The sequence below is a fragment of the Thermochaetoides thermophila genome (assembly GCF_000221225.1).
Source record: "Thermochaetoides thermophila DSM 1495 unplaced genomic scaffold scf7180000011822, whole genome shotgun sequence".
NCBI lineage: Eukaryota > Fungi > Ascomycota > Sordariomycetes > Sordariales > Chaetomiaceae > Thermochaetoides > Thermochaetoides thermophila.
Window position 1 is genome coordinate 951,873 of NW_006383038.1, and position 12,823 is coordinate 964,695.

The following is a 12,823-nucleotide window of genomic DNA, read 5'->3' on the forward strand; positions in this document are numbered from 1 at the left end:
AGCAGAACCATCAGGTAATGCAGATTTATTTTGAAGGGTAAGATGACAAGGCCATGAGTGTGTCAAGGCATCACAATGTTGAATGGTTCGCTTGCAGACCGCAGTTCCCGATCTTGAACAGTTACATCTATCTAGAAACAAAACACTATGATATATCTACCCTTTCACGTACCATGTGATAGACTGAGAGGAACGGATGCCAACGATGTCATCAGTACATTTGGTCTCCTGACATTGTGAGAACAATACTACATTTTGATGCACCTCAAACATGTCTTACATAGCTTTTCCAACCATCCAAACAAGGTTTATTGACAGTGAACCCACGAGCAAGCTCCTGTCCTGGAGAGACTTTGAGAGAGAGGTCAAAATAAAGTTTTGGAGGCGCTTGATTGTGACCAATGAGCGTACAGTGTCATCCCCAAGGAGGAATGTGGGGTAGTGCTAGGGTTAGGGTCGGACCGTGCCGGCTGCTGAATCCACCAGCCTTCTTCTGAAGTTATGGAAGAGGCAAAGAAAAACATGACAGTTGCTGAGATTCATAAAACTAGTTTAAAGGCCCACATGCCTCATTGAGCTGGGCTTGATAGCCAGGTTCAGCATTATGAGGCTCCTCCTCGCCGGCATGAAGTGCCTGTCTTCCTTCATACATGGCCACGGTGATTGAAGCGGCTTTGATGCGCACCTTCAGTTGGATTGAGTCAACCCACCACATGGTGTTAACTACCTTGTTGAGGCTGTCTAGAATGACGTTCAGATGCAGAGAATTTACCAGCTCACCAGCACACAGATCCCAGGTGATGTAGGCAACCTTCCGGAAGCCGGCACCATCGTACGGTGACATGGACGGCATTTAACACTATGATCGGTGCAGCGGTGTTACCTAAGACTGGAGTTGAAATACTGGATTGTGATTCAACCACATATGATGCACTTGTTAAGCTAAATGAGACACTGAAGTTGCTATGCCGGATGGGCTTTTGGCAGACAGCTATTATGGAAAGAATTCAGGAGACACTGCAATGTGAGAGTTGGGCAGATAAATTGGAGGAACATGGACTCTTTGGTGAGGCGCAGATACAAAAGTCAGAACTAGAGTCAAATTAGTGGTGAATAGCCACTTTCGCCTGACTGCTTCCGCCGCATGCTCCATCAAGCACCTCACCGGCTGTGCCCGCCTCGAGTCCAATATCAAAGCCGGGCCGGGTAGCCCACAGGTATGCTGAGTGTGACTGCACAATGCACCCATCCCCATCACAATGCCGAGCCCAACCCCGGGGCCGCATGCGCACCGCGCGTGTGCAGCCAGCATGCCTACAATTCAGCCTTTGCCGGCTGGTTTTTGCTCTTCCCTCTTCTATTTCCTAACTGACAGTAAAAGAAAAATACAGTGCCTGAGGCTGTCGGCACCAAGAAGTAGAGATGGCGGCCAACAACCCCGTTAAGGGGGATAAGGGGGAGGGCAAGGACCGCAAGGTTAGTTAGAACGACTTAAACATTGAGAAGAGTGAGACTTACCTCACCACCAGGATGGAGAACTCTACGGTCCCCTTTGGAAAGGCTCCCCCTACTGGACGCGCATCCGCGCCCTCGAGAACATCGATCTTCTCGCTTACTTTGGTGCCAACCGTATTCTTGCTCTCATTGGGGGCCGCACCATCCACGTAACTTTCCTTCTCTATCGCCTACGCCACGTCCTCCCCACAGTCACTATCCAAGATCCCCAGGCTGAGCACACAGGCATCGACTACCTCTGCGAACCTTTCTCCCTCTCCACAGACCACACCGAACTCAACCTGCGCGCACACTGGTCCAACCTCTGCAAGCACCTAGCCCAGCTGGAGCAAGAGTACGGCCGCCTGCTGGTGAAGCTTCTGACTGACCTGCGCAAGTTTGCAACACACTTCCAGCATTTGCAGCATGCAGGTGATAATAATGGGATGGACGAACCGAATCAGACATTTGCCTTTGTGCTGATCATTGAGGAGCTGTTGAGCGCGGGCTGGGAGGGGGCGATTGCACGCGACACGCTGCAGGCGATCCAGGTGGGCGTAGAGTGTACCAAGGAAGAGATCGATCAGATGCTGGGTGTGATGGAGGGCACGAGGGAGTACCTGCAGTCGGGAATAATTATGGGGGTTAGGGTGAATGAGGCAGAGGGGGTGGATGTTAGCAATTTGTGCGAGTTGCTGGAGATGGAGCGGGTCGGGATGGATGAGGAGATTATTCATCAGGGGATTGTGAAGATTAGGCAGCAGATGCAGCCGTTCAAGGAGTTGCGTGAGGCAGCAGAGTGTGTGGAAAGGAGCTTGAAGGCAGCTTGGGAGTTTTGCGAGAGACATGTGTGGTTCAAGGATGGGGATGCGGCGTGGTTGGTCATTGGGTTCAAGCACTGACTTAGGTATAATTCGTGATGCCACCAATGGTAGGAGGGACGGAAGCATGTAGAATGGACATGCTGAAATAAAATGGCGCTTGATGATATTTTAGGTCACGATGTTCCTGTGGATCAATCAGATGGTGAATGAAATGCAAAGTGAACTGAAGTTGTCTGGATTTCCCTTTGTTATATGTACTCCGCTCTTTGATAACTCAATCCAGTTGGTTGTCTGGTCAAAGTCGATCTTGTTGATCTTCTGATCCTATGATCTGATACAAAAAAAAAAAAAAAAACACAAAAGATCAAGCAAGGTTTATCTGAATGTACATATATATTTTATAGGTGCTTAGTCTTTGCTCTCACACAAAGTCAATCGGCTGATCAGAGTCGGTCATCTTTCGCTCCTAAGAAGCGGTCAAATTTTACATCTAGCATAAATGTGAAGCGAATAAAAGATGACAAACTTTTTTTTCTTTTTTTCCCTCTGTTGCTACATATACTCTGGCTTTTGTCCTTCTGATCAACATCAGCTAATCAAAGTCTGTCAGCTTGCGCAAGCTCTCGGTTGTGTATAAGATCTTGCGCAGTTCTTCAGCGCCAATTTTAACACCACCAGGAGCCGAACCCTCGGGCAGATTTGGGACTGGAGTCTGCTTCCAGTCTGTTTCTCCTTCAGAAGCCTTCTCAACTACCAGTAGGGATGAAAAGCCTTGTTCACTTGGCTCCATAGCAACCAGTAACCGGGTTGAGGATGAGGTGCCTAAGATCGCAACATCCAACGGGTTACCAGGGATCTTGATAGTCTCGCTGTGCCGCAGGGTGCTGTCTTCCTGAAGCTGGTAGCGGAAGAGCGCAGGGACGCTGTATCAACCGTTAGCATGGACTGCTCCCATACGCCAAAACGAAGAACTTACCGCTCGCAAATAACCCACACCCAACTTCCCTTCTCATCCTTTTGTGCCACGATCCTCGTCACAGCTAACTTATTCGCCTCCTCCCCAACAACCTCCTGCACCCTGGGCAGCAACGGTGCCTTGCCAACCAGCTTATTATGCACCAAATCCCACGAATACAAGTCATCATCACCGCCACCTGAAACTAGCACATCATTCCCCTGCCCACTCGCCGGCTTGACCATACACAACCGGCTCACAAACTCCTCATGCCCCATGCAAAACCCCTCAATAACATGTGCCTGCGCTAGCGCGCCCCGCGACACACGGATATGCTCGTCCCGATCGCCCGTCAGGATGTACGTCCTCGTCTTGCCGTCCACAGGCGAAGTCGCCTGCGCGACGCAGATGGCTGTCAACATCGACACATGGCCCAACAACAATGCATGCTCGAACTGCGGGCGGTTGTCCTGCGCAATGGGCTGCTTGCGCTCGAGGGCGGCCTTTTTCTGGTTCTCGAGGGCCTTGAGGTTGCGCTTGGTGTGGACAACCGTTTCGTCGGCTTTGAGACGGGGGATCGGGGTTGAGCCGCCGGTCGTAGAGGGAGTGCCGGGGGTGACGCTGCGGGAGATGAGAGTGTGCTGGGAGGGGATCGGCAGGTGGTCAGATGGGGTGAGCGGGAGGGCGTAGACGTCGCCGAACTTGTCGGCTGAGAGAAGGACGCGGTCGTCGGGCATAATGGCGAGGGCGCAGGGGCGTTTTGGCATTGGTCTGAGATGTTAGCATTACCTAGCTTATTGGTTCTGTGGGAGAAGAGGATGCCTACCTTTGGCTCAGCTGCTTCAGATTGCCGGCGCCGTCATGCTCAAATACCCAGATGGTCTTGTCGGAGTTGGTGATGGCCACGACGTGATGGCCGTCTGAGGTGATGTACAACCCCTGGATCCAGGGCGTCTCAAGCGCTGGGTTGGAGTCCTGCCAGCCCTTGGGCTTCCCCTGACCATTGACATTGGCAGAGCTAGCTTCTCGTCCATTCGATGCAGGCTCTTCTCCCTCCTCAAGTTTTCTGCGCTTGGCCGGCGGGCCCTCAGGAGCTGGAGACGACTGGGCCTCAGATTGAGTCTCACCCTTGGCAGAAGGGTACTTCCACGTTGAGATGTGCTCAAAAGAGGAGTTAAAAGAATGTATGTCGCTGCCACGGGCGGCAAAGATGATGCCACGACAGGCTTTGACGAGATGATAGGGGACGTCCACGGCAGCCATGTTTCAATTGGTCCGTTGATGAGGACGATGATGTTGGCGATGACTTCAATTGAGAGCTCAATTTTGAGCTCGGACTCTTTTTAAAAAAGCGACCTTGATTTCTCGATTTCTGAATGTATGAGTGAGCTATCCAGAATGGAAGCATTGCAAATTGTACCTACCAGATTGGACACTATTGATGGCTTTCAGCTTCGCAACTCAAGTGTTGATGAGTGAGATGAAGTTGCGCGGAAGCAATTTCTTGCCCAGCCACAAGTGGCTTGCCGACGCCTCAGAAAGGTACGTACCATTGGCACCCCGCCAAATGTAGGCAGAGTGGGGCAGAATAAGGACCATGATTGGCCAGCCACCGAAGCCCTAGCGATCAGCACCCTCCACAGCTGCAGCGAGCAATTGTGCGAAAATCCGGGAGCCGGTTTGCTTTTGGAACTTTTCTCATACATCGCGAACCTCACAACCGAGTTTCCACAAGCAAAATCAACGTAAACGCCCTTAAATATCCTGCCTTCATACTAAAGAAGATATGGGGGGCAAATCTGGAAACAAGGCCGGCTACTTCGACAAGCTGAAGGGCTTGTTGGAGGAGTACCCGTCCATTTTCGTGGTCTCCGTCGACAATGTCTCGTCGCAGCAGATGCACGAGATTCGTAAGGCCCTCCGCGGCCAGGGCGTCGTCCTGATGGGCAAGAACACCATGGTATGTATCAGATACGCTTCCGGTGTGATTGATTGACCTGCTAACCCTCTCCAGGTTCGCCGTGCCCTCAAGACCTTCATGCCCGACCACCCGGAGTACGAGCGCCTGCTGCCCTTCGTCAAGGGCAACGTCGGCTTCGTCTTTACCAACGGTGACCTGAAGGAGGTTCGCGAGAAGATCCTGTCCAACCGGATCAAGGCCCCGGCCCGCGCCGGTGCTATTGCCCCCGTCGACGTCTGGGTGCCCGCCGGCAATACTGGCATGGAACCCGGCAAGACATCGTTCTTCCAGGCCCTCGGTATCCCCACCAAGATCGCCCGTGGTACCATTGAAATCACCACCGATATCAAGCTCGTCGAGGCCGGTGCCAAGGTCGGCCCCTCCGAGGCTACCCTGCTCAACATGCTCAACATCTCCCCCTTCACCTACGGTATGGGCATTGCTCAGGTCTACGACCAGGGCAACACCTTCCCCGCCAGCGTACTCGACGTGAGCGAGGAGCAGCTCCTCAAGTCCTTCACCTCGGCCATCACCACCGTCGCCTCGCTCTCCCTGGCCCTCAACTACCCGACCCTGCCCTCCGTCATTCACTCTCTCATCAACTCCTACAAGAAGGTCCTTGCTGTTGCGGTTGAGACCGAGTACAGCTGGCCTGAGATTGAGGAGCTCAAGGATCGCATCGCCAACCCCGAGGCCTACGCCGTCGCTGCCCCGGCTGCCGCGGCTGCCGCCCCGGTTGAGGAGAAGAAGGAGGAGAAGAAGGAGGAGTCGGAGAAGGAGGAGTCTGACGATGAGGGCTTCGGTGGTCTCTTGTATGTCCCCCATGCTTTTTGCTGGTCCCTGAGAGCAATGCTAACAAGTCCCACAGCGATTAAATGTAACATGGAGATGGAGTTGGGCTGGCAACGCTGGGTTTGGTCTGGGAGAAAAATACATTTCCCTCGGCTACATAGATTGTTGGCGGCTCAATCAAGCATCTGTGTGTGATGATCATTCATTTCATGACGGTTTCCTTCGGTACATGCAAGTCTTTCATACCCGTGATGACCTCCAGGTTAGTATTCCTTGTTCCCTTTTTTTCCAGGTCGTTCTCGTGCCCTTCCGTGTCGATGATTATTTTACATGAACATCAAAGAGCTTTTTAACCCTGATTATCGTTGATGACAAACCCATCGGATGAGACATGTTTCTTTATCCTTGTCCTTTAGTTTACATGCAATACCATACACACAAGGGTATCGATGCTGACAAATCTTGCAGATGATCCTCTCATGTTTCCATGATTCCCAAGATCTATCCCACAACTGCTGTCGTTTCCGACTTCGTAGTATCCTCCTGGTCCTGTGTCATGTGTTGTTCCTGTTTCGGTGACTCCTGTAGTATTTGCTGGGCCACCCGTATGGCCTGCTCAGGCAGCCCAGCCAGGCGCGCCACCTTGAGCGCATGGCTCTGTCGGTTGACTCCCTTACGCAGCTTGTGCACGTAGACAAACCCGCCGCGTCCATCCTCCTCCACGTCGGTGCAGTACATATCTACCGCACCATCCGGCCCACCATCCTCAACCCTCAGCCCGTGCCTCGCAACCAGCTCCACAATATCATGAAAATGCGTCGCAAACAGCGCCCGGCACCGGTTCACCGTCACCAAGTGGTGTAACGCGGCAAACGCCACAGCCGTCCCGTCTTCGGGCGTCGTGCCCCTGCCCACCTCGTCCATGATCACGAAAGACCTTGGTGTTGCTTGTCGAAGGATTGCTGCCGTCTCCAGCATCTCCACCATGAATGTGCTCTGATCCTGGTACAGGTTGTCAGCGGAGCCGACCCGGCTGTAGATCGCATCGACGATGCCTAGGTGTGCGTAGTCGGCAGGTACGTAGCAGCCTACTTGGGCTAGAATTGTGATGAGGGCGTTTTGGCGCAGGAAGGTCGATTTGCCGGCCATGTTGGGGCCGGTTATGAGCCAGACGCGGGAGGGTTGCGGGTTGCGCGCGTTGGGAGGGGAGGTAAGTTTTGCAGTGTCGACGTCGTCTTCCAGACCTGACGGGGGGGGGACAAGATGCGTCACTGCGGTACCGCCCCCAATCAAACAGTCATTCTTTTGGAACGTCCGTCCCTGCTCAGCCAACCCCCCCTCAACAGTAGGGTGTCTTCCCCCAATAATCACCGTCCTGGTCCCATTATCCAAGGTCGGTCTGACCCATCCTTGTTCGGTCGCCAGCTTGGCGAAAGACGTCGTGATGTCAAGCTCGTCCAGCACCAGCGCGTTGCGCCGCAGTTTCACCAGATTCTTGACCACCCTCCCCCGGAGCAGGGCAAACACCCGCGACTCTTCGGTGCGGATTTGCGTGCGGACGGCGTCCAGCGCTTCACCGAGTGAGGTCCATTGGGGGTGGTGGAAGGAGCGGGTGGTGCGAGAGGTCGTGAGGGTGCGGGGTTGTTCTCCTGCTGGAGTACCACTGCCCTCAAGGGAGGGGTCGTCTACGGATTTGGGGGGTAACCGTGCGTCTTTGCCCTTGACGTGGCAGATGTGTCCTAGTCCTGGGGACCAGCGGAGGGTGAGCGAGGGGGCATTGAAGCGCGTGCGGAGGGACTCGGTGAGGGTTTCCTTGTCGCGCTTGAGCTGGGCGAGCTCGGCGTGTAAGCGGGTAAGGGCGGTGCTGGCACCGGGTTTCATGATGAAGAATTCCTTTTCGGGGTCATAGTGGTCGCGGAGGGATTGTGGTTTGGTTGAGCTTTTGGATTTGGCTGTTTTAGGGGGGGTTACGGAGGAGGCGGCTTTGGGGAGGAGGTTGCTGTCTTCCGGGGTGCCTTCGGTCTTGACGATCTCTTGGGCGAGAGCTATCATCTCGCCGGCTTCGTTGTCCTCAATCTCGTGCTGCGCGTTGAGACCCTCTTCGTCGATAGCGTCGCGGATCTTTTTGGCGAGCTTGAGGGGCTGGTCGAGGCTGATGCGGGAGATTAGTTGGGCAAGGCAGTCGGTTTGGCTTTCACCTTCGCCAGAGTCTGAGGAAGACTTCTTGACGGCCGAGGAGAGCAGGTTGACAATGTCCTCTGTTGCCCTGATCGTGTTGGCTAGACGAAGCAGGTCGTCGGCGTCGCCACGGTTAAGGGCAAACTTCTGGACCAGACGTTGAGAGTCGTGGCTGCGTCGGAGCAGCGTGATGATGGCATCGCGTAGATCTTCATCATTGATGAAGCGTGCTACGAGCTCCTGGCGGAAGTTGATGACCTCAAGGGAGGTCGAAGGAGCGCCTACTAAGATGTTAGCGACACCAGTTGACGCTGTATAGGACACAGAAGAATGTCTTACTAAGCCACTGAGTCAACAACCTCGCACCGCTCTGCGTCACAGTCCGCCGAATAGCATGCAGCAAGCTCCCCTTGAACACTCCATCACGAAGCGTCTGCTTGATCTCCAGCGACCGCATGCTATTCTTGTCAATCATCATCACGCTCGATGTCTCATATCGCACAGGCGGCTGCAGCTTCATGCTGAGCCCCTGGAGACGGTCCCGAACATAATGCAGCAACAAACTACCCGCCTGAACCTCGACATCCGTAAACTGGTCCGCCGTCGCCTCCGGGATCTCGGACTCCAGGTACGGTTCCCACTCGGCGAGCTGCTCCCGAAGACCGGTGCCGGATTTCCCCTCCCCCTCAGTCTCTGCCTCTTCCCGGGGTGGGGCCGGGGTATAGGTCAGGAGACAAGAGGCCTCTTGCAGGATAGTAAAGAGGGGGTGGGCATCCTGCTGGTCCCGATCTCGATAAGCAGGCTCCAGCGCCTTGTCGAGGACGATCTCACGGGGGGAGACGCGCGAAAGGACCGAGGAGAGGGACGCTAGCGTGGTCGTCTGTGTGAAGAAGTGGCCCGTCGACAGATCCAGCCAGGCCAGGCCAACACGGGTCGGGGCAGCAGTGGTAGCTGCGGTAGCTGCGGCACCAACAGCAGGTGTCACGGTTCCAGTCTCATCAAAGGGGGGCCTGGAGGTGGTGTGTTGCCCGGCTTGGCGGCTCTCAGTATCATCCGACAGGGCCGAGACGGGCGAATCATGATAGAGATGGATGGCCATGACATAATTGTTGGCATACGGATCCATGAAGTTCTCATCGATCAGCGTGCCGGGGGTGACGATACGGGTCACCCGGCGAGTGTGCATCAACCCACCCGACTTGACCTTGCCCGAGACGTCGTTGGGAAACTCCTCGGCGATGGCTACATGGCGATTCAGGTCTTGGACGAGGATCTTGAGGAAGCGATCCAGCTGGTAAAAGGGGAAGCCTGCCTACAAGGAGAGAAGATCAACACATCAGGACTTGACTTGACTCTTAACTCTAGGGAAATTCCAAGGCAAATCATCATAATGTTTGCAAGCAAAGCAAAGCAAAGCAGAGCAGAGCAGAGTAGAGCAGAGTAGAGCACAAGGAACAGGAACAGACGGGCGGCATTACCATGGACACAGGCCCGGCATTGGTCTTCTTCTGGGCTACCTTGATGTTGAGCAGCGGTCCATACTCCTCAGCCTGCTCAAAGTACAGCTCGTAAAAGCCGCCGACGCGGGTCAGCAGGACGCAGTTGTCAAATTTTTGCATGTTTCGGCGCGCCTGCAGCACCACTACCGGATATGAGGGCTCTTCCTCCAACTCCAGGGGCGGCAGAGGCTGTGGTTTTTGCTTTTGCGACTGCGACTGAGGCTGCTTCTGGGCTGATGAAGAAGAGGTCTCTGATGCCGCTGACGGCGGTTCGACCATGCCTTGGGGCAGGTCCTCCAGCTTAACAGTCGTGCGCGTCTTCTTGCCGCGGACTTGAGTCTGATTGACCTGGATGACCTGGTGACGTGGACTTGGGGAGTCGGAAATAGTGGCCGCAGCGGCCAGCATCGGCACCTTCCGTCTCAGGCGAGCAAGATTAAAAGACGACAATGCATGACGACCCGCCGTGGAGTAGTAGCATCGACAACAGCTCGACGCGGGGTAGGCGCCGACGATGTCATGAGCACCACTCCCGACAACACCCAACAGACTGCCGCTGCCATCACGGCATCCATGACCCTCATCACCATATCGATGCCCATCGCTCTCTCGACCATAAGGTGCCTTCCCAGAGAAGGACCGCAATGATGCCCGCGATGTCAGCGCAGTGGTTACATTCCGAAGACCTGACTGACCGACGGTGGCGGATATCGAGGATGGGATCGGGTGCGCAGCACGGGCATGCGAGAAAGGGCAGGAGATGCGCAGACGAGCGACGGGTGGTGGGCGCGCGGCGAGCATCAATTATGGCCTGTTCTTTGTCCCTTTTCTTTCCTTCTGGTGCTGCTGGGCTGCTAGGACCTTTTTTTTTTTTCGCAAATTATCCCGGGGTGCTCGGATCTGGGATGCCGGATCGTCGAAAAAAAAAAAAAGGTCCTTTTCCTTGTCTGGTCGCTCGGGAAATTGCCCCAGGGCCGAGGGGTCTGGAGACACGAGATGCAAGCGCGGAACTGCTGTGGGCAGACGCGTCCACGAAATCTCGAGGTTTCGAAGGTCTCCGCTGTCTCGCTTGTCTCACTCTCTCACGAGTCGCACAACGTGACTTCGAAAAATCGTCGGGACCTCTTCTTTGCAGGCAAGGGATCCACAACTGTTCACAACGAGCCACACCTCACCTCTCAAAAAAAGAGCCACATGAACCAGCGAACTGGGAACTTCAAACGGTGGGAACTGCAAGCTTGGCGCTTGGCTGGTGCGGGAGGCTCCACACCAAGGCCCCAAGTTGGCCTTAGCGTCTTTTGCACCTGGGGCTCTTGGGGCTTCGAGGCTTGCGCTAGCGACAAGCTTCTTTTGCTCCATTTTGGACGGATCTCAACTTTTCGCCCTGGCCGCTACAGAGCCTACAATAAGACTATTTTGGTGTCACTTTACTTGCCCGCGGCTCCAGCTCCGAGAGAAGTTCCGCTCCTACTAGGTTTTGTGTATTACTAGATAGAATCCAGCTGTATCGTGCGGGCGGCGCTGCTGTGTCATATCAAATGACAAATGTGGTACCCCTCAGCCCTATCCAGCCGTGCCACCTGCCGCCCGGCGCAGCCGGCCCAGGTTCCCAAAGCAAAGGTCCCAAGAGCTTTGGCCAACCATCAAGCTATGTACCACGGCAACACCGCAAGTTGGCTGTCACTTCCAGCGACAGCGACAGCAACGACGACGGGAGTCCCAGGAAGAAAAAAAGAAAGGTTCCAGGGCCGGCTGGTTGGGCTGTGTCGCGGGCCCTGGGTCCCTGTCCCACCGTTGAAGCGCACTGCCGCATCAGGCTAGTTCCCAGATGAGACAATGGGGCCATGGGCCCATTTATCATCTCGATCGACAGGTTGCTGCGAGCGAAGTCGGCATCTTCCAAAAAATGTTGCACGGATCATGCGTCCCGAGGAAAACGCGCCAGTCAAACCTCAACACAGTAAGCAGATGACGAACGACAGTGGATGGCTGATTCCGTTCCGGCAGTTCCAGAGGTTTTGAAATTTTTTTTTCCTTTTTTTTTCCCCAGTATTCGCAGCCTTGCCAGCAAGGAAGCCAAGGACAATGGTGGTGATACATGAGATGAGTCTCGAGATTGGCGCCCAAACGGGGAAAGGGATTTCAATGTCCACACAGCACGCACAGCATACAGCATGACGACGTGACTAATGATTGATATAATGCCGACGTGGCCGGCAGATACACGACTACATGCCCGTGAATATGACCGACGTGACCGAACGCGCAGCGCGAGGTGTATTCATTGTCTATTTCGTGTCGATTTGGCGTTGAATCGTGTATGACACGGCGGCGCGTCGCGCAAAAACCGCCCCATGGACTCCCGATGGCCAAACCGATGATGGCAGAAATCTGGGCGCGATGGGTCGATGTTAATTGCGCCGTCACGACTGGCAAGTCCACTATTGTGTGCTGGCAATCTGCCGTCGTCATCTCAACCTGCCCTTTCCCCCTTTGACTCGTGCTTGTGAGGGGGAAGGGGAAGGCAGTGATGCAATGATGCCTATACTACTACACACAACAGTGGTGACAGACATAACAACTGTCCAATGCAAGATCAGGCTGGGTCTGCAGTCAGATTGGAAGTGAAATCACAGATCCGACGCATCGTGCGGGTTGGGCTGGGCGGCAGGCAGGTGATGGAGGACCGGCTATCTGGCTCCGCGGTGGCCTGCCTGTCTGCCATCTCCTCAGGTTGATGCGATGCGATGTGGACGACGCATGGGTAAACTGGGTGTCTGATGCGGATGGAGATGGGAGATAGGCATACGTCGATGCGAACCGATGCGATGGCGATGCTGGACGAGCGGGAAAAGAAGCGATTCGATGTGCTGGCACGCCATTGCTCCAGCTATCGATCGATGCATCCATCTATGCCATCCGCGTGTCCATGTTTGGGTTGGTATCTTTGGTATCCAGCCATCCAGCGTCAACCATTGTGGCGGCATCAACACGCCTGCCTACGGATCCGTACCTTCACCGTAAGGCCTGGAGTGAGAGTCTAGATTTGCTTGATCAGATACGTAGATTAAGTGCGACTGCGACACTGCATAATCCCTATGGATGGCGGTTTACAGGTGCA

The 12,823-nt window shown here is 54.6% G+C and overlaps 4 protein-coding genes across 4 annotated transcripts; 2 read left to right on the forward strand and 2 right to left on the reverse strand.

The window, feature by feature from the left end:
* Nucleotides 1-1,422: 1,422 nt before the first annotated feature.
* On the forward strand, nt 1,423-2,396 carry CTHT_0067050 (uncharacterized protein; the record flags this gene model as incomplete). The annotated part of the gene is made up of 2 exons (XM_006696935.1): nt 1,423-1,476; nt 1,530-2,396. The coding sequence occupies 2 exons, from the start codon at nt 1,423-1,425 to the stop codon at nt 2,394-2,396; spliced, it is 921 nt and encodes a 306-aa protein (XP_006696998.1).
* A 514-nt stretch (nt 2,397-2,910) lies between these two features.
* CTHT_0067060 (tRNA methyltransferase-like protein) lies at nt 2,911-4,536 on the reverse strand (the record flags this gene model as incomplete). Its single annotated transcript, XM_006696936.1, has 3 exons — nt 2,911-3,241; nt 3,295-4,044; nt 4,100-4,536. 3 exons carry the CDS (start codon nt 4,534-4,536, stop codon nt 2,911-2,913), a joined length of 1,518 nt encoding a protein of 505 aa, XP_006696999.1.
* Nucleotides 4,537-5,059: 523 nt separating this feature from the next.
* On the forward strand, nt 5,060-6,108 carry CTHT_0067070 (60S ribosomal protein uL10; the record flags this gene model as incomplete). The annotated part of the gene is made up of 3 exons (XM_006696937.1): nt 5,060-5,233; nt 5,288-6,045; nt 6,102-6,108. 3 exons carry the CDS (start codon nt 5,060-5,062, stop codon nt 6,106-6,108), a joined length of 939 nt encoding a protein of 312 aa, XP_006697000.1.
* Nucleotides 6,109-6,526: 418 nt separating this feature from the next.
* Nucleotides 6,527-10,503, reverse strand: CTHT_0067080 (putative mismatched DNA binding protein; the record flags this gene model as incomplete). The annotated part of the gene is made up of 3 exons (XM_006696938.1): nt 6,527-8,487; nt 8,543-9,515; nt 9,682-10,503. The coding sequence occupies 3 exons, from the start codon at nt 10,501-10,503 to the stop codon at nt 6,527-6,529; spliced, it is 3,756 nt and encodes a 1,251-aa protein (XP_006697001.1).
* Between the last annotated feature and the right edge of the window lie 2,320 nt (nt 10,504-12,823).